General features: G+C 39.1%; 1 protein-coding gene across 6 annotated transcripts in view; it reads left to right on the plus strand.

Annotated features, from left to right (window-relative positions):
* PDS5B (PDS5 cohesin associated factor B) overlaps nt 1–22,193 on the plus strand; it is a 226,461-nt gene that overhangs the window by 130,058 nt on the left and 74,210 nt on the right. For all 6 annotated transcript variants that reach the window (XM_077159007.1, XM_077159008.1, XM_077159005.1 and 3 more), the window contains exons 18-19: nt 16,488–16,593; nt 19,953–20,113. In XM_077159007.1, coding sequence (XP_077015122.1) covers nt 16,488–16,593; nt 19,953–20,113 — 267 coding nt within the window. The remainder of the gene's footprint in view (nt 1–16,487; nt 16,594–19,952; nt 20,114–22,193) is intronic.

The raw sequence follows: 22,193 nt of genomic DNA on the forward strand, positions 1-22,193 counted from the left end.
TTTGTGAAAGCTGCCACAATGTATTATGCCAGAAATGGATTGGCTTTTACGGAGGGGATTTATTAAGTTACAAATTACAGTTCTGAGGCCATGGAAATGCCTAATTAAGGCATCAACAAAAGGTTACCTTCACTGAAGAAAGGCCATTGGTGTCCAGGGCTCCTGTGTCACTTGGAAAGGCATGTGACACTGTCTGCAGACCCTTCCTTCCTGCGCTGGTTTTAACATGGCTCTTTATCTGACTTTGGTTTTATGATGGTGTTGTCCTCCCAGAACAAGTTAGTGAATGTCCCACCTATTCAAGGATTTGGGATAGTTGGAGCAGGATTGGTGTTAATTTTTGGAACCTTTCCTAAATTTTTCTGTAAAGCCATCTGGTCCTGGACTTTTCTTAGTTGGGATGTTTTTATTACTGATTCAGTCTCTTTAATAGTTTTTGGTCTGTTGCAGTCTTCTCATTTTGCTTGAGTCATGGTAGATAGTTTACCTGTTTCCCAAAATTTATCCATTTTATCTAGGTTATCTAATTTGTTGGCATATAGTTGTTCATTGTATCCTCTTTTTATTTCTGTGGGGTTGATAGTAATGCCCCCCTCCTACTGTTAATCCAGAACCATTTATTTCTCTATGTTTGTTGGATATGTATTTATAATTGTTGTATCTTCTTGTTGAATTGATACCTTTATCAGTATACAGTGAATTTCTTTGTCCCTCATAACAGTTTTGACTATTTTTGTCTATTTTTATCTGATACTAGTAGAGCTACCCCTGCACTCTTTTGGATATTATTTTCGCAGTATATTTTCCTACTTTTTCGCTTTCAGCCTACTTGTGTCTTACTTAGAGTTGAAGGTGAGTTTCCTTAGGCAGTATCCAGTTGGGTCTTGTTCTTTAATCTGTTCTACTAATCTCTGACTTTTGACTTGAGAGTTTAATCCATTGACATTTAAAGGATCCAGTGATAGTACACAACTGTTTTCTATCATTTTGCTATTTGGTCTTTCTAAGTCTTGTCCTTCTACCTGCCTACTTTCACATGTGTTTCATTTTTTTGTGTGGTACCATTTTGAATCCCTCCTCATTTCTTTCTTATCATTTATCTGTTTTATTTGTGGTTGCCATGGGGTTAAAGTTCACATCCTAAATCTATAATAATCATATTTGATATGCTACCAACTTTACTTCTGGCATATGCATACGCTGTTCTATAACCTTCCATTCCTCCACCTTTCTGTTATACTCATTACAAATTATATCATTATACATTATATTTCCAAAATCATAGATTCATAGTTTTTATGCATCTGCATTTTAGAAACTGTAAAGAGTATAAAGTAGAAGTTACTTACCAAAAAACTACAATACTATAATACTGGTATTTATAATTACCTGTATCATTATCATTCCTAGAGATCTTTATTTTTTTATGCTACTTCAGTCTTTTGTCTGTGTCCTTACCTTTCAGTGTGAAGAGCTCCTTTTAGCATTGTTTGTTGGGCAGGTCTAGTGGCGACAAACTCCCTAGGCTCTTCTTTATCTGGAATTGTCTTAATCTCTCCCTTATTTTTGAAAGGTATTCTCAGTAGATATAAAATTCTTGGTTGACTGTTGCTTTCTTTCAGAAGTTCTTAAATTCATTCCACTGTCTTCCTGCCACCATGATTTCTCATGAGAAATCAGCATTAAATCTTACTGGGACTCCCTTGTGTATAACAAGTCGTTTCTCTCTTGCAACTTTCAGAATTTCCCCTTGTGCTTGGCATTGGGTGCTTTGACTATTATGTGTCTGGGCATGGTTCTCATTGTGCTTATCCTGTTTGGGGTTTGTTGGGCTCTTAAATAGGCTTATTCATGTCTTTCCTTAAATTTAGGAAGTTTTCTGCCATTATTTCTCTGAATATTACTTCTGTACTTTCCTCTTTTCCTTTTCCTTCTTTTCTTTCTCCCATAGTGCATATGTTGGTACACTTGATGGTGTCCTGTAGGTCTCTTAGGCTCTATCCTTTTTTGTTTTTTTTAAATCTTTTTTTCTTTAGTTCCTCAGCCTGAATAACTTTATTTGTTTTGTCTTTGAATTGATTCTTTCTTCTTCCATCTCCAGTCTGCTATTGAAATCCTCCGGGGAATTTTTCATTTCAGTTATTGTTGTTTTCAAGTCAACTATTTCTGTTTGGTTCCGACCCCCACCTCCCTTTTTTTTTTTCCCTCATGGGCAGGTACCAGCAATCGAACCTGGGTCTCCAGCATGGCAGGCAAGAATTCTGCCACTGAGTCACATCACACCACCCTATCTGGTTCCTTTTTAAAATTTCTGTCTCTTTGTTGACATTCTCATATTGTTCATTCATTGTTTTCTTTATATCTTTTATTTCTTTTTCTGTATTTTCCTTTACCTCCTTGAGGATATTGAGGACCAGTTTAAGGTCTTTGTATAGTTTATCTGAATTATGTTCTTCTTCTTTGACGGTGTCTGGATTTGTATCATGTTCCTTTGGATGGGTCATCATTTCCTATTTCTTTGTCTTGTAGTCTTTTGTTGCACAGTGCATGGTTCCGTATCTTAAAGTGTTAACTCTGAAATTTTGTTCGTGAGTGTTCATGGAAGTAGGGTTGTGACAAAGATTTTCTTGAGTGCCAGGCAATGACAAAAATATACAGACTCATAAAAGACCTTTCTTTGTCTTGCAAATTGGCTCTGCCTTGGCCAGAGCTCTCCTTCAGAGTTAGCACTCCTGTCAAGAAGGTCAGCCAAGGTGGAGTGAAGGGCAGGGTCCTCCCCAGCTTTTCTGAGCTTGTTTTTTGTCTTGGGTTTGGGCTTGTTTGTGGCCTTAGGAATTCTCCTTCTTATAGGAATCAGAATGTTCCTCCCCTTCACTCTCTATGAAATAGACTTTCTCTCTGTATTGCTCAATAGTATACCTTAAAGCTGGTAAGTTTTTTGCCTCAGGCCACTTCTCTTGTGTCTATCACTAAACTGTTTCTGTCGACTGGACAAGTTCTCTGAGGGCAGGTGAGCAAGAGAGGAATTTTCTGGTGCAGTCTTTCAGGCTGCAGCCCTGTAGATTCGCAGGGCCCTACAGGCACTGCTTTATCTGCGTAATGGTTACCCCTCCTTCCAGAACATGGCCAGGGCCCCATAACGGGCGCCTAGGCTGGTGGCACGCTGCTTTGTGGGGAGGGTGGAGGAGGGGATGGCATCAGCGCCTTGAGCTTCTCCTGTTGCTCTTCTAGCTGTATTATCTTGATTTGGTATTTGCCCAGGTACCGCAACCCTGTGACTATTTTCTAGAATTTTGAGGAAGATCACTTCTCCAATTTTGTTGGTAGTTCAAACATTTTATGGGGGAATAGTGCCCTGGGTTGTCTTTTGCCACCATCTTGGTTAAGCAAATGCCCTTTTTTCCCTTCTTTTTAATATGTTTTCCTTTTGCAATTCTATTATCCACTCTTTTCAAAACTCCTGGCTTAATTAGAATCTTTCAAACAAGAGAAGTGTTGTCTAATATAAATTCATGATGTAGGGAATTTCATCTGTTTTATAACCTTGTACTAAGACTTGTAAGTAAAATTAAAATATCTTTCCCAGAAAAATCTTTCACTATTGCAGTTATCTTAAGCTTCCTGTATCAACATAAATATATATATAATATAAAGGAATTAATGGCCTGAGAGAGTTATTCAATATTAGGAAATCTTTCTAGGTGAAATGTAGATAACTCTTCTTGGGGAAATGTTTGAAAGGTTTATTTTTCATTGAATTTTCACCATTCTTTCTGGGGATTGATGAGTGAACTGGATATTTTCTTACTAGTCCTTTTGATTTCCCAATATCTCTTAATCTTCTAAAGTATTAAGAATGTACAAAATTATGTGTTAGAAATTCTTTTATATATTAATAATGAATTGCTTAAAATACATTAAATAAAAACTAATTTTCAACTGGAAAGTTGACGTTTTTATGAGGTTGAAATGCAAAGTTGTGGTATAATGAAGAACTTGACTGGGCTTTATCCCCAGTACCTGGGGATGTAACCTCTGGATTGTTAGTATTTCTTGAAGTAGGAATGTCTTTAGCTTGCAGTCAGCCCAGTACCACAACTGATAGTTCTGGGGTGGAGCCAACCTCACCTGCAGTCTTGGGGCAGGGATGGAGGCGGGACCCACCAGAAGAATTAGGAGTTTGTTACTCTATGGGACCACTGCTGGTCTGTGTGCTTCCACTTTGCTGAATTTGTTTAGCATCTCTAGTAACTTTGATGTAGATTTTTCAGTATTTTCTATATGTTGGATCATCTTATCTGCTAATAGAAAGTTTTACTTTTTCCTTTCCAATTTGGATGCCTTTTATTTTTTTAGTTTTAAAAATTTGTAATTCAGTTTGATCTGAATTGCTTTTAAATGTAGCCTGCAATACCCTTTTCTGAGGCAAATGTGTCTGATTGGAACTAAGACAATTTGGTATAGGTTAAATACAGTAATCTAATGCCTGTTCTGTGCTTGGCATCACTGTTTGTTGAACAAAGGATGAACAAAATAGCACATCTGCCCAGTGACCTAACTGAAGTATAGAAGTAAAGACACATGTTCAGATAAATATAAAAACCTGGGTATGATAGTTGCTATAACATAAGGCACAGACTTATTTGGGCACAGAGGAGAGATAAATTAATTAGGAAAGCTAGGTGGAGAGCAAGAGGAAGAAAAATGGAAGAATGGATTATTGGAGTTTAATTTGAGCAGGATTTTGCATGATGGATAGAAATTTAAGTTACATATTGATGTAAACATTTATCTCTCCCTTCTTGAGAAATTCTTCCAAATGAAAGTTGAAAAAAAATACAAAAGGTTTAAGTCCACAAGAATAAAGATGTGGAAGAGGAAACAATAGCAGACAGAAGATAGCAATGGAATATTGGAAATGGAATTGGGTATTAGAGCTAGCAGAACTGAGAAAACACAGTACCAAGTCCCTGCAAAATGAGAAACCACCTATGTTACATCTCAGAACCTTGGAAAGACAAGAATTTAGAGGCCCTTTGTTACTAGAGAAAGCAAGGATGAGAGATCATCATGAGGCTGGAAAGGGGTGATTGGTTGAAAGTTCACTTAAGGGGGAGTTAGAGATCCTCCCCTCCCCCACCCTACCCCTCTGTGTCCATAGCGAGAGTCTGGAATGTTATTTGTGGAGGAATTGGATTGGAGCTTCTTTAGACTCAGATAACAGGGCAAATAGAGGGTAGTCAGGGCAAGTAAACTGTTGAAAACAGGAGTTAAATACATGTCTGTGGACAGAATTGTGAAGACCCCAAGGTTAGGGAATGCTGGCAGCCAGACATGTAACTTCCTAGATAGGAGATTGGAGGCTTCTCTGGAGAGACCGAGTGGCCCCAAAGAAATTTTCAAAGATACTGATTTATGGGGAATCCCCACAGTGAAATGATCAGGTCCCTACTTTATTATCCAACTGTAGAGTATCATTTGACAAACTTCTCCCCTGCACGCTGAGCTTCTCACTACTTGTTTAGTACCTTGCCCTCAATAAACAGCCATCCAGGGAGCAGCAGGTATTTGAGGAAAGCCTCCAGTGTGAAATACAAGAGCCACAACCAACAGTCAATGAACTCTGAGAAAGTTGAGCTAATGCAGAAAACAGAGGAAAACTTGAAAAAGGAAAAAGAAAAAAGATTTATTCTCAGAGGTAAAGCATCATACTAAATATGCTAAGAATAGAATGTTTTCAATAAAATTGAAAGATTCAGAGAATAAGAAAATGTTTGAATTTAAAATATAACAGAAATAAAAAAATGCATTAGATACATTTAAAGTTAAAATTGAGGAAATCTCCCAGAAGGTAAACAAAAACATGGTGATGGACAACTAAGAGAGAAAATATGTGAAAATGAAGTGATCCATTCAGGAAGTCAACTAAAAAGATTTCCAGAAAGCCCAGAAGAAATACTGGGGAAGAAATTCACAAATACCGCAGAACTGAAGAGCATGACTGCAAATTAAAATGGCTTACGAATCCCCCAGCATAATGAATGAAAAATATGTTCCTCAAGACATTACACTGAGAAAATTGAGATCTATGGGGATAAAGAGAAGCTCATAAAAGCTTCACTATGAAAATTATAACTTAGTCACAACAAAAAGATTGAGAATTCTCAACAGCAACAATGGAAGGTATAAGATGGTTGAGCAATGCACTCAAAATTCTGAGGAAAGGTGGTTTTTGATTGAAAACTCTTGGCATCCAAGTGGTGATTCAGATTTGACACAGTGGACATGAACTTACCTTTCCTACACCCTTCCCAGGAAAATTTCTGGAGGTAGTTTTCCTCCAAAAGAAGGGAATGAACCAGTGAAGAGGCAGGTAATGGAATCTAAGACAGAAGGGAGGAAGGAATGTCTCAGGATGGCAATTTTAACAGCATATGTTGTAAGCTGTTCTTTAGAGAAAGAGAATGCAGAGTTCTGGGAGTATTCTTTTAAGGATGTATTTAACCCTGTAAAACTAGTATTCAGGGTATTTCACTATTGTGCTGGAGAATTTGGGAAGAATTATGGTAGTCATAGAAAACTGATCAAAGAGAAAAGCAAGATGGTTACTCTAGAAAACCAAAGTGGAACAAGAATATGCAATCACAGTGCACGCTGGGTGGAGCAGTATAGGCAGTGTTTTACATGGGCCTAGCAGGCCAAAACTGTCTTGTGCTGTGTGGCATGTAGAACTCTGCAGAGGCAGCATGGTCTAGAGGAAAGAACGGGGATTTTGGAGCCACTTATTCAGGGATCCACTGTTTACTATCTGGGTAACGTAGGTACATTTTCTAACCTCTCTAAACTTTAGTTTCCTCATCTGCAAAATGGGAGCAGTTATATCTTCTCCATGGTGGTTATGTGGAGCAAATAAGAGCACATGTAAAGTGCTTGGGAGATGTATTAGTTAGGGTTCTCTAGAGAAACAGAACCAACAGGGAACACTTGCAAATATAAAATTTATGAAAATGTCTCACGTGACCGTAGGAACGCAGAGTCCAAAATCCACAGGGCAGGCTGCGAAGCCGATGACTCGAATGGATGGCCTGGACGAACTCCACAGGAGAGGCTCACCAGCCAAAGCAGGAATGCAACCTGTCTCCTCTGAGTCCTCCTTAAAAGGCTTCCCATGATTGGATTTAGCATCACTAATTGCAGAAGACACTCCCCTTTGGCTGATTACAAATGGAATCAGCTGTGGATGTAGCTGACGTGATCATGACCTAATCCTATGAAATGTCCTCATTGCAACAGACAGGCCAGCGCTTGCCCAATCAGATGAACAGGTACCACAACTTGGCCAAGTTGACACCTGTCCCTAACCTTGACAGTCTACCCCTTGTCAACTTGGCACATATATATATCACCTTAGACCATACTTAATTTCCAAATGAAAACAAATAAGCACGCATTTTTTCTTTTACCTGACAATACTCAACTGTCCTGCATATAACTGGAAACACATTAAATCTCTCCAGAATAGCGTGCAAATCCTTGGGCAACATTCATTCTTAAACTTGATATCTTACAACTTAAATAGTATAACATGAACAAAACAGCATTACAGTCCTCGTTTCTGTAGCTGATCCCGTGGTCGGAGTTCATATTTATCACTACCTTCTTCCACTACCCATTCCATGTTCCCTTTCCCCTCAGCAAGCACTTCGGCTGGCCGTGGTTCTTTGCCTGGTGGGGTGACCCAAACCTTCATTCCTGAAGTCTCAGAGCCATTAGTGGTCCTGCCTGGATTGTGTTGTTGCAGTTTTCCATTGATTTTAATCACAGGGCATGGTAGTACTAATAGACGCCCCAGGGGATCTCCTATATTCCAAGAAAACTCTTCTCTACCTCCATTATGTAGTTGCAGTCCTACTTCCTTCTGATAGTCAGGGTCAATTACCCCAGACAATAATGTAATCCCCTTCTTGGTGTGTTGATCCAGAGGCATAAGTAGCCCAAAGTGGCCAGGTGGCAATCTTAACTTCCAGTTCAGTGGTATCACTGTTGCTTCTCCTGGAGAAAGCACACCCCGTTTTGGAACTAAAACCTGTAGACCAGCAGAACTCAGGGTAGCAGGGACAGGAAGCAAAAATTTTCCTAGTGGATCACTAGGAGTAATAGTGAGTGGCACCACACCCATTTCCACCCCTTGGTTCCTGGACCCATGGATCCTGGCTATGGGAGAAACAGCACCATACAGCGGACGCTGATTCAGAGCATACACAGCTTCCTGGAGAACATTACCCCAGCCTTTCAAGTTTTTGCCACCTAGTTGGCACCGTAATTGAGTTTTCAAAAGGCCATTCCACCGTTGTATCAATCCAGCAGCTTCTGGATGACGGGGAACATGGTAAGACCAGAGAATTCCATGAGCATGTGCCCATTCTCACACTTCATTTGCTGTGAAGTGTGTTCCTTGATCCGAAGCAATGCTATGTGGAATACCATGACGATGGATAAGGCATTCTGTAAGCCCACGGATAGTAGTTTTGGCAGAAGCATTGCGTGCAGGGAAAGCAAACCCATATCCAGAGTATGTGTCTATTCCAGTTAGAACAAATCGCTGCCCCTTCCATGAAGGGGGTGGTCCAATGTAATCAACCTGCCACCATGTAGCTGGCTGGTCACCTCGGGGAATGGTGCCATATCGGGGGCTGAGTGTGGGTCTCTGCTGCTGGCAGATTGGGCACTCAGCAGTGGCTGTAGCCAGGTCAGCCTTGGTGAGTGGAAGTCCGTGTTGCTGAGCCCATGCATAACCTCCATCCCTACCACCATGACCACTTTGTTCATGAGCCCATTGGGCAATAACAGGAGTTGCTGGGGAAAGAGGCTGACTGGTATCCATAGAACGGGTCATCTTATCCACTTGATTATTAAAATCTTCCTCTGCTGAAGTCACCCTCTGGTGTGCATTCACATGGGACACAAATATCTTCATGTTTTTAGCCCACTCAGAAAGGTCTATCCACATACTTCTTCCCCAGACCTCTTTGTCACCAATTTTCCAATTATGGTCTTTCCAAGTCCCTGACCATCCAGCCAAACCATTAGCAACAGCCCATGAGTCAGTATGCAAACGCACCTCTGGCCAGTTTTCCTTCCAAGCAAAATGAACAACCAGGTGCACTGCTCGAAGTTCTGCCCACTGGGTGGATTTCCCCTCACCACTGTCCTTCAAAGACACCCCAGAAAGGGGTAATGCTGCAGCTGTCCACTTTCGGGTGGTACCTGCATATCGTGCTGAACCATCTGTAAACCAGGCCCGAGTTTTCTCTTCCTCAGTCAATTCACTGTAAGGAACACCCCAAGAAGCCATAGCTCTGGTCTGGGAAAGAGAAGGTAATGTGGCAGCAGGAGTGGAAACCATGGGCATTTGTGCCACTTCTTCATGTAACTTACTTGTGCCTTCAGGACCTGCTCTGGCTCTATCTCGTATATACCATTTCCACTTTACAATAGAGTGCTGCTCTGCACGCCCAACTTTATGGCTTGGTGGGTCAGACAACACCCAACTCATGATAGGCAACTCAGGTCTCATGGTAACTTGGTGGCCCATGGTTAAGCGTTCAGTCTCTACTAAGGCCCAGTAGCAGGCCAAAAGCTGTTTCTCAAAAGGAGAGTAGTTATCTGCAGCAGATGGTAAGGCTTTGCTCCAAAATCCTAAAGGTCTGCATTGTGATTCTCCTATAGGGGCCTGCCAAAGGCTCCAGACAGCATCTCTATTTGCCACTGACACTTCCAGCACCATTGGATCTGCTGGATCATATGGCTCAAGTGGCAGAGCAGCTTGCACAGCAGCCTGGACCTGTCGCAGCGCCTCCTCTTGTTCAGGTCCCCACTCAAAATTAGCAGCTTTTCTGGTCACTCGATAAATGGGCCGGAGTAGCACACCCAAATGAGGAATATGTTGTCGCCAAAATCCAAAAAGACCCACTAGGCGTTGTGCCTCTTTTTTGGTTGTGGGAGGGGCCAGATGCAGCAATTTATCCTTCACCTTAGAAGGGATATCTCGACATGCCCCACACCACTGGACACCTAGAAATTTTACTGAGGTGGAAGGCCCCTGTATTTTTGTTGGATTTATCTCCCATCCTCTGACACGCAAATGCCTTAGCAGTAAATCTAGAGTAGTTGCTACTTCTTGCTCACTAGGTCCAATCAACATGATATCATCAATATAATGGACCAGTGTGATGTCTTGTGGGAGGGAGAAACGATCAAGGTCTCTGCGAACAAGATTATGACATAGGGCTGGAGAGTTGATATACCCCTGAGGTAGGACAGTGAAAGTATATTGCTGACCTTGCCAGCTGAAAGCAAACTGTTTCTGGTGGTCCTTACTAATAGCTATTGAGAAAAAAGCATTTGCCAGATCAATAGCTGCATACCAGGTACCAGGGGATGTATTGATTTGCTCAAGCAATGATACTACATCTGGAACAGCAGCTGCAATTGGAGTTACCACCTGGTTGAGTTTACGATAATCCACTGTCATTCTCCAAGACCCATCTGTTTTCTGCACAGGCCAAATAGGAGAGTTGAACGGGAATGTGGTGGGAATCACCACCCCTGCATCTTTCAAGTCCTTAAGAGTGGCAGTAATCTCTGCAATCCCTCCAGGAATACGGTATTGCTTTTGATTTACTATTTTGCTTGGTAGGGGCAGTTCTAGTGGCTTCCACTTGGCCTTTCCCACCATAATAGCCCTCACTGCACGAGTTAGAGAACCAACGTGGGGATTCTGCCAGTTGCTCAGTATGTCTATGCCAATTATACCTTCCGGAACTGGGGAAATAACTACAGGATGGGTCCGGGGGCCCACTGGACCCACTGTGAGACGGACCTGAGCTAAAACTCCATTGATCACCTGGCCTCCATAAGCCCCCACTCTGACTGGTGGTCCAGAGTGACGTTTTGGGTCCCCTGGAATTAATGTCACTTCTGAACCAGTGTCTAATAATCCCTGAAATATCTGATCATTTTCTTTTCCCCAATGCACAGTTACCCTGGTAAAAGGCCGTCAGTCTCCTTGGGGAAGACTTAGAGGAAGGTTAACAGTATAAATTTGTGGCAGTGTAACAGGTTTCTTCCCCGTAGGGACCTGGCCTCCCCTTCATTCAAGGGGCTCAGGGTCTGTAAACTGTTTCAAGTCTGGAAATTGGTTAAGGGGCCGTGACTCTGTGTTTTTGTAATTCAGGTTAGACTTCTGTTCCCTTGACCTAGAACTCTTTTGTTTATACAGCTCCAACAAGAATTTAGTAGGCTGCCCTTCTATTGTATTTCTAGGCACCCCATGATTTACTAGCCAATGCCACAAATCTCTGCGTGTCATATAATTTTGATGCCTCCTTTGAGTTTGTTGTCTATTATAATACCCACGTCTACCCTGTCTTTGGTGATTAAGTGCTGCCACCTGGCTTCTGCCAACTCGGGATCCTGTCATCCCCATTGTGTTTAAGGATTCCAGCTCAGTGACAGCAGTTCCTACAGTAATATCTGACCTACAGAGAAGTGCAACCACAGAGCTCTTAAGGGATGATGGTGCTAGTCTCACAAATTTATTTCTCACTGTTCTGGTAAAAGGTGCATCCTCTGGACATTCCTGGGGTGTAAGAGCAGGCTTTGCATGATAAATCCACTCTAACATCCCAATCTCTCTAAGCCTCTGGATCCCCTCATCTACATTATACCAGGGCAGTTCTGGCATTTCAACCTCAGGTAATGTTGGCCACCTTTTGATCCATGTTTCAACCAACCACCCAAACAAGCTGTTAACACCTTTTCTAACTGCTCTAGCTATAACATTGAAAGCAGAATCTCTGCTTAGTGGGCCCATATCAATAAATTCAGCCTGATCCAGCCTTATATTCCTCCCACCATTATCCCACACTCTTAAAATCCATTGCCACACATATTCCCCTGATTTCTGTCTATATAAATTGGAAAACTCACACAGTTCTTTTGGAGTATAACGTACCTCTTCATGTGTGATACTTTGTACCTCACCTTTAGGGGCCTGTTGGGACTTTAGTCTAGTTATAGGTCTAGAAGAAATGAGGGGTGGTGGGGGTGGGTCATGAAAAGAATTAGAAATATCTTCCAAGCCATTTGCTTCAGGGCTTTCATTTGCAGTTTCATCTGGTGAAACAGGATTAATCACTCTAGGGCTAATCCCTTCAGGAGGAGGTTGGGTGGCCAATTCCTCAAGGCAGGCTGGAGGTGGGGCGGCTATGTCCTCAGGGCAGACTATTACAGGGTTATCTAAAGAAGGCTCAGCATGGTCTAGGGTTTCAACCTCACCCCCAACATCATTATCAATCCATATGTCACCATCCCATTTTTCAGGGTCCCACTCCTTTCCAATCAATGCCCTCACTTTAACGGCAGACACCATGCAAGACTGAGATTTCAGTTTACGTTGTAAAGTTGCTACTCTAACAATAAGATTCTGAGTCTGATTTTCAGAGTCTCAAGTCTACGGCTACAGGAAATAAAATTTTCCTTCAGGATACTCATAGAAACCTCTACATCTTTCAGACGGCACTTAAGCTTCTTGTTTGAAGCCTTAAGCCCATCCCTTTCACCCTTTAATGTAGACAGTGTATCTAACAACAACCAACCAACATCTCTATAACTCTTATTCCTACAAAACTCTGTAAAGGTGTCAAAAACATTATCCCCCAGAGTCTGGCTTCGTACAAGCGAAGCATTAGGAGAATCGAATGATGATATTTTGATTATCTCCTTTGCCAACTCAGTCCATGGATTGGGAGTGTCATTCTGATTACGGGAATCAGAGTCCTTAGTGTCTCTGAGCCCAGTCAGAGTAGAAAACCATTCATAAAAACCCATTTTTAAGATTCTGTTCCTTAAGAACCACTCCCGGTACCAAGATGTATTAGTTAGGGTTCTCTAGAGAAACAGAACCAACAGGGAACACTTGCAAATATAAAATTTATGAAAGTGTCTCACGTGACCGTAGGAACGCAGAGTCCAAAATCCACAGGGCAGGCTGCGAAGCCGATGACTCCAATGGATGGCCTGGACGAACTCCACAGAAGAGGCTCACCAGCCAAAGCAGGAATGCAACCTGTCTCCTCTGAGTCCTCCTTAAAAGGCTTCCCATGATTGGATTTAGCATCACTAATTGCAGAAGACACTCCCCTTTGGCTGATTACAAATGGAATCAGCTGTGGATGTAGCCGACGTGATCATGACCTAATCCTATGAAATGTCCTCATTGCAACAGACAGGCCAGCGCTTGCCCAATCAGATGAACAGGTACCACAACTTGGCCAAGTTGACACCTGTCCCTAACCATGACAGGAGATTCCTTAGCAATAAATATTAACTGATATTATTACCAATATCTATTGAAACTGGTGAAATACCATGGGAATCCTAAAAGAGGAGAGGAAAACTGGTTGGTAAGTAACTCTAGGAAGAAGGAGTGGGTTGGAACTGCTGTTTTTCATTATAATTGTAGAATAGAATCTGAACACAGAATAGGAAATAAGTGCAAGGAGTCTTTGAGGAATGGCCAGTCAGGTTTGAGGGGGAGATAGATCTTGAAGAGTAGCTTAGTTATAGTACAGTGATTTGCTGGGGTTATATCAGAATCCTGGAGGGGTAGGAGAGAAAGGCTTTTCAAATTACCCAAATATTATTCTTTTGTACCCAATGAGTAATAATCACTTAAATTGATTTAATGAATCCATCTAATAATTGATCTGATTTAATCAATCACCTGTTTATTTAGTACCTCTCATGTTCTAGGATTGTTTATAGGTTCTGTGGACATAGCAATGACATGCAAAAACAGGTAGATTTCCCTGCCCTCGTGGAGCTTAAAATCTAATGTAGGGGTTGGCACACTTTTTCTGTAAAGGACCAGGTAGTAAATATTTTGGGCTTTATGGGCCATAAGTCTCTGTTGCAACAACTCAATTTGGCCATTGTAGCTGGAAATTGGCTATAGAGAGTATTTGAATGAATGGACAAGGCCATGTCTCCAAAAAAATTTTAGTTATAAAAACAGACTTCAGGTCAGATTAGTCTTTTGGCACCATAATGTGCTGATCTCTTACCTAGTGGGGAAGGCAGACAATAAACAATTTTAAAAAAATCTTAGTAGGATGTTAAAAAGTGATTAATGTTGTAGAAATAGAAAGCTGGGGGAAGATTGCTGATATAGAAAGCCTCTCAGTATTACCCACCATTTCTGCTCGCACGGCTACCCTGAGCCAAAATTACCTTTATCGCTTGTATGGCCTGCAGCAGGCCCCTCCCAGCTGCTTCCAACCTGCGCTTCCCCAGCCTGTCCCCCCAGGGTGCCCTAAAGTAATGTCGAGCTCTATGCCTTGGCCTGGAAGGCTCCTATCACCTGACTTTAGCTCCTGTTTTCAGTCTCATCGTTTACCCTCTTCTCAGGTTCTTTCTCTCTAGCCAACAGGGCTTCTTCCTGTTCTTCAAACATGCTCAACTCCTTTAAATCTTTTGTACTTGATATTCTTAGACTGTTTTTCCATTGATATGTATATATTAAAATATTTTATAAATATTTGTAGTAATATGACTGGCTTTTGTTCTCTGGTTACCAGCACAATTTTAACTGCTTCAGAAATGCTTTCCTGCATACCTGGCTGTAGAACTTCACCTCTTAGGGCCTGTTTTAACTGCATTGTAGTCCTTATTTTTTATCTTTTTTATTTTTGTATTTTTATTTTTTAACTTATTTTTGGCTTTTACTAGACTGAGAATTTCATATTTTGTTCACACATTTATATTTTCAGAGCCTGTTTTCTGAATTTGGTTTATTTTGAACTTTAGTGAATAATAGTAGTAAATAATAGCTATTCTATTTGAGTCAAAGCAGTGTGTTAGCCTTGGTCCTCAGAAGAATTCTGTATGTAGTTATCCTTGTTTTCCCAGTTGTAGTGGGAAGGCTCAGAAAGTTAAAAGTGAGAGTCAACGATGTTTTTCCAAAGTTTATTCTCTTTTTACCTACCTTGCTGCATCATAACTGCAGAATTGAAATCATTCATTTGGTGAGCATTTCCCATGCATCTCAGGTGTATCTTAATATATATGAGAATGATTTTATTTAATTAGAAGAGTGGTGAGAGTTATAGATGAGGGTAGAAAAGCAGGTTGGGGCTAGGTGGTGATCCCAGATGCTATCAAATTTATGTTGCGCATGCAGTAGAGATCAACGTGATCAAGTTTTTATTCAAGAAAAGCTTTCTATTAAAATGTGGAAGACATAGATGAGGACTAGATCAAAATTTAGGTAGGCAACTGTTCTAAAATTCCTTCAGTCGGTCAGCTATTTAAAGGAAACAGGGCAGTGGTGGCGGAAAAAAGAGGGTTGTGACTTAGGGACCGGGATGAGCTGATGATGCTTTTTACGTAGAAGAGGGAATGAAGGGAACTCTGCGCTTTCTGCATGATTTTTCTGTAAACATACAACTTCTCTAATAAAAAACAGAAAGAGTGAATGAATGGTGACATCATTGATGGGCATAGGTATTCAAGAAGAAAAACCACATTTTCATCAAGAAAATAACGATTTCAATTTTGGAGATGTGGTATTTTTATTCCTATGTACATGTAGGTAGAAATCTTGAGAAGAGTATTCAGGCCAGAGATGTTTGTTTGTGAAAGTTGAAAATTTGAAAATAGATTAAATAGAAAAAATTGGCAGAAAAAAACACCCTCAGAAATAACAATATTGATAAATTGAAGAGGACCCTGTAAAAATGGCAGATCCATATGATTCCTAGCTTGATCTCAAATTTGAATACATGAGATTTTTATGGACACTAAGATCTAGTGAACATTTGAATAATTGAATTTTTCTGTATATAATATGTATTATGTCCTTATATAACTTAGTGTTTTTATTTATTTATTTTTTGTAAAAAGTGCAGATATATATCAGTGTGAATGATCATTTTAGGTCATTGACAATGCCTTGCACACATTATTTTAAAGTAAAATAAGCCTGTAGTTTCTAGAAGTAAGTTTTTTTTTTTTCTAGAAGGAAGTTTTAAAAATAGTTTCTTTTTTCATATTTTGTGATTCGTTTTTTGAACATTCTACTGATACTGTATGTCTGTTACACAGATACTTTTGTACCTCTCTGATTCTTAAAATAGTGCCTGACTCACAATGGTATTTGGTAAATGGCTTGAAAGTGCTTAGTTTTGGCAGTTACACTTTTTATCAATGTATATTGTTCTTACAAACTTACAAGTTAAGTTTTAGGTAATTTAAAAAATTCATCATTCGTCTGTTTGGGCATAGACTGTCCATGGAAAAGACAGTAATAAAAATATAGATAGCATTACTGAAGAGCAAATCCATTGTGGTCTAGGTATAAAATATTTAGCATTATTTTTCTTAGACATTGCTAATAAATGATAACTTTATTTCTTGTCATACTTCAGTGCTCTTATTAAGCAAGTGAACAAATCAATAGACGGAACAGCAGATGATGAAGATGAGGGTGTGCCAACTGACCAGGCCATCAGGGCAGGTCTTGAACTCCTTAAGGTAATTTTCTATTTGAAATTAAGTGCCTGATTAGGTAACTGTTAGACATATCTAGTTTATATTTTTATTCTTGAGGTTTGCTTCTTTATGTAGCCTAAATTAAATTTTCTTAACTGTTCTGTATAATTTAAAAGGGAAGCTGAATATTTTCAGGTTTAAAATTTTATAATCCAGCGTAGTATTAATAATATTTAAGTGGTGGATTATAATTAAAAAGTATCACTAGTGAGCAAAGAAGGAGGTGGTACCCTGCCACAGATTAAACCAAATTCTTCCTAAAAACCCATTTTATTTTTATTTTGTTACTGATTAAAAATATCAGTTTGTTGTTCACCATCTAGAAAATGTAAAACCATGTAGCAGAAAACATTCAGAATTATAGCATACATAAGCGTTATACATTTCTTTTGTTTCCTTTTGATCTTTTAAAAGCACACATTTTTATGGAGTTGAGAGCAGACTGAATATACAGTTTTGAATTCTATTTTCCCTTATTAAATTATAAACCTTTTTCTCTGGGTTTTTTAGACTGGTTTTGAGAGTGCCAAAGAACAGATGCGATTTTTGGCTTTCATGTACTAGCTGTGTGTTTTGGGACAAGTTATTGTCCTCTGTTTTGTCATCTGTAATGGAGACAATAAGAATATTTTTATCTCAAAGAATTAAATTTAAATCAGGTACACAAATTTCTCCTACAGTGCCTAGCTCTTAGTAAAAATAATAATGAACGTTGTTTTTTAAAAGGGTGATTAGTCTCCTACTTTGGGAGGTAATTCTGTGTTCGGGACAATTTTCTTAATGTTTATTCGGATTTTTCCAATTGTATTTCTTCAATAACAGGGTTAGGATAAATATCTCTGTGTAAGATCTCTTTTCTGTGCCTTTTTTCCCTTAGGAATCCTAGATGGGCAATACTGAGAATGACCATTTTCAAAATTTTTGGATATATGCTGCCAGATTCCTTTACAGAATAATTGTATCCATATGTCAGTAGTGTATGAAGGTGCCTGTCTCCTTCCCTTCACAACCATGAAATAATCTAATTTTTAAAAAAATTTGCTAATTTGATAAACCAAAGTAATATTTTAATTTGCTTAACCATTACTAGTGAGGTCCACCTTCCATAAGTCAGTTATTTGTGTTTCCCTCGTGGTGAATTGATCATTTTTATCCTTTGTCCATTTATCTGCTGACATCTTTTTTTTTCGGTGCATGACTGGGAACCAAACCCGGGTCTCCCACATGGAAGGCGAGCATTCTACTCACGCACCCAATCTTTTGCTTTTCAACTGAGCTTTTTATACATTGACAATATCAACTCTGGTAACGTTTATTGTATAGTTTGTTTTGCTTGTGTTGATTTGTTGGAGTTTTGGCTTTTATTTTGAGCGGGCTGCTGGTTTTTTAGTTCCTTTTGGTATATAATAGTTACCATTTTATGTAATGAAATTCATCGCTGTTTTTCTTTGCTTTTTTATAGGACATATTTGATATGTAAAAGTATGTATATAATCTTTGATTATAGATATATAAAAAATACAATATAAGATATAAAGTATAGTAATAAAATGAACACCAGTCAAAGTTAAGCCCAAATTAAATAGCATATTAACAATACTATTTGAGTTCCTGTATGGTGTACCCCATTCACATCCCCCACATGTCCTCATCCTGCATATTGTATTTATTGCTCTCTTACTGTTCTTTATAGTTTCATCATCTATGTCTGTGGATGTATTTCCAAATGACATATTGCTTATTTGAATTTTATAAATATAGCATTATATAGAATATGTTTTCTGTTGCCTTTTAAAATAATCTATTACTGTCTATGTAATCTAAATTTTTGTACATGCTACGGTCTATATATCGGTTTACTTTTTCTGTTCCATGATTCTTCTAATGTAAATACCACGTTGTGATGATTATTCTAATTTTGTAATTTTTTTATACTGTCTGCTAAGTGTTTTACCCCCTTCCCTGGCTTCCTTTTTTTAATTTTTAACTTTTTAAATTTACAACATATATACAAAGCAAAGAAAAAAGAAAACAATAGTTTCAGAGCACTCTTCAACAAGGAGTTATAGGTTAGATCCCAGAGTTTGTCATGGGCTACCATGTGATCCTCTCAGATTTTTCCTTCTAGCTGCTCCAGAATATAGGAGGCTAGAGGGCTTAAATATTTTTTTATCATCACAATTGACTTTTTTCCCCTTCTTTATTTGTGAAAAATATCATATATATAAAAAAAGCTATAAATTTCAAAGCACTGCACCAAATTTAGTTGTAGAATATATTTCAGACTTTGACATGGGTTACAATTTTAGGTTTTTACTTCTAGCTGCTCTAAAATACTAGAGACTGAAAGAGATACCAATTTAACGATTCAGCATTCATATTCATTTGTTAAATCCTATCTTCTCTGTATAACTCCACCTTCATCTTTGATCTTTCCATATCTCTCCTTTGGGGTGTTTGGGCTATGGCGATTCTGAATTTTTCACATTGGAGGGGTCTGTCATTAATATGGGGTAGGGAGATGGAACTAGCTGATGTTCTGGAGAGGCTGGGCTAGGTTTCAGGACTTATCTGGACCAGGGACCCATCTAGAGGTTGTAGGTTTCTGGAAAGTTACTCTAGTGCCTGGAACCCTTGTAGAATCTCATATATTGCCCTATGTGTTCTTTAGGATTGGCTGGAATGGTCCTGGTTGGGGGTTGGCAGGTTATAATAGGTAGCAAGGTCTAACTGAAGCTTGCATAAGAGCAACTGCCAAAGTAACCTCTTGACTCTATTTTAATTCTCTCTATCACTGATATTTTCTTAATTACACTACTTTTCCCCCATTTGGTCAGATGAAATTGTTGATCCCACAGTGTCATGTCTGGATTCAAGCCTGGGAGTGCTCTCCCACATCTCCCTGGCTTCCTTTTTAAAAAATATTGTGTGGTCTGTTTTAATGACCTTTATTTTAAAGAATATAGATATTTTCTTAAATTCTTTTTTCCTTGTACCCTCCTCTCCTAACCTTAGTCCCCGTCACGCCCTGCCCCCCCAAAAAGCACAAACGTTAATCAAAATGGAAATTATTTTGACTAGCATTAAATTAGCATGTAACTTAATTTTGGAAAAATTGACTTCTTTAGATCATGCAGTCTTCCTACACAGGAACCTTTATTTCTGTTTTCAGCTGTATATTTAATTTTTAAATGCTACTTATACATTGTCAGTTTCTTGGTAACATTATTACATTTGTACTGGCTCTTGATTTGTAGTATTTCTAATCTCTACTGTTTTTGAGTTATATATTTATAAAGATGGGAGGGGTTTAAAAATCATTTTTATGACTCATTTTGTAGGTGCTCTCGTTTACCCATCCCATCTCATTTCATTCTGCTGAAACATTTGAATCCCTCCTGGCTTGTCTGAAAATGGATGATGAAAAAGTAGCAGAAGCTGCGCTACAAATTTTCAAAAACACAGGAAGCAAAATTGAAGAGGATTTCCCACACATCAGATCGTGAGTTAATTTCTTGTTTTTTTAATTTATGTAATAGTTGTATTCTTTCAAGTTTTGAGGAAGATAATTTGTAGGTTATCTTAGGTCTGTACTGTTCAATTTGGTTCTCATTTTCTGGGAAAAGCATTAGTATTTTAGAATATTCATGAAAATGTAAAATAAACATGGCATATCTTGTTCATGAAAATGTGGTATAAACATGGCATATGTTTATCTTAAGGGTCAGTACTGCTTAAAGATTTTGGCAAAAACAAATTTTATAGTAAAACAGTCCCTGGTTTGTTATGGCCAAGAATAAACAAGGCACTTGAATTTAAGGTACTGGGTAATTCCAAAGAAATTTTAGCAGGACTGTCCACAGCACTCCTCACTTTCCTCTGTGATTAAGGTACTTAGAAAATGTTCTCAAGCTATGCGTTAATTGACACAGGAAAATGGGGAAGTATACGATACTCATATCAGCAAATATAATTTTTTCTGGGTTCCAATATTTCCAAGAAAAGGAAGTTGTGCTGCTATCCTGGGAATTCTTAAGGGTAGTTGATCATAGTTTAGGGTTCTATAAGGGCTCAAGAAATTTTTTTCATTCTCTCTGGCTCCCTACTTATTTCTTTCTCTACATCTAATTCTGCCTGTTTGGGAGAGAGGATCTGATAGTCGGCTCTGTTATTGCCAAGTCATAGATGGTTGAATTCTACCTCAAGAGTCTTGAGGCAGAAGGTTCTCCCATGGCCCTTTTCCTCTGAAAGAGACTGGACAGAGCTAGCTGTTAGTGCCTTAGGAACAATTTTTATATCCCTTTCTGGTCCTGTGAACTGAATCAATTCTTGGGAAGTACTGGTAAGTAATGACAAAGGCATTGTTTAAATGGTACTTGAAATAACCAGAATTTTGTAACAGTATTTTCTCTGCCAAGAATAAAGAACCTCTTTACCAAGAACTGACTCCTTAATTTTTAAAAAAATATTTTTAGTGAGAATTATCTATACAAATACAGTCCAACTATATTATACAATCAGTGACTCACAATATCATGACAGTTGTGTACTCTTCACCATGACCATTTTTAGTACGTTTGCATCACACAAGAAAAAAATAAAAAGAAAAAAAGAACTCATGCTTCCCAGGCCCCTTACTCCTTCTCCTCATTTCAATCTACTCAGTTTTTACCCTTTATCTCCCCCATTTATTTATTTTATTTATTTATTTATTTATTTATTTATTTATACTCATCTGTCCATACCCTAGATGCAAGGAGCATCAGACATAAGGTTTTCACAATCATGCAGTCACATTGTAAAAGCTATATAATTATGCAGTCTTCTTCAAGAATCAAGGCTGTTGGAACACAGTTCAACAGTTTCAGGTACTTCCCTCTGGCCTCTCTAATACATCATAAACTAAAAAGGGACAACTATATAATGTGTCAGAATAACCTCCAGGATCACATCCCAATTCTGTTTGGAATCTCTCAGTCACCAAGACTTTATTTTGTCTCATTTCTCTCTTCCCCCTTTTGATTAAGAAGGCTTTCTCATTCTGATGATGCTGAGTCCCAGCTTATCCCTGGGAGTCAGGTCTCCTGTTGCCAGGGAGATTTACACCCCTGGGAGTCACGTCCCATGTAGTGGGGAGGGCAGTGAGTTCACCTGCTGAGTTGGCTTAGAGAGAGAGAGGCTACTTCTGAGCGACATAAGAGGCTCTCTGGGGGTGACTGTTAGGTATAATTATCAGTAGACTTAAGCTTCTCCTTTGCAGCAATAAGTTTCATAGGGGCTATTCTAGTTTGCTAGCTGCTGGAATGCAATCTACCAGAAGCAGAATGGCTTTTAAAAAGGGGAATTTAAGCAGCTGCTAGTTTACAATCCCAAGGCCGAGAAAATCCCAATTAAAGCAAGTCTATAGAAATGTCCAATCTAAGGCATCCAGGGAAAGATACCTTGGTTCAAGAAGGTTGATGAAGTTCAGGGTTTCTCTCTCAAGTGAGAAGGCACATCGTGAACACGGTCAGAGTTTCTCTCTCATCTGGAAGGGCACATGGCGAACACGGTGTCATTTGCTAGCTTCTTCTCCTGGTTTC

Source organism: Tamandua tetradactyla, chromosome 4 (assembly GCF_023851605.1).
Source record: "Tamandua tetradactyla isolate mTamTet1 chromosome 4, mTamTet1.pri, whole genome shotgun sequence".
In the NCBI taxonomy this organism is placed as follows: domain Eukaryota; kingdom Metazoa; phylum Chordata; class Mammalia; order Pilosa; family Myrmecophagidae; genus Tamandua; species Tamandua tetradactyla.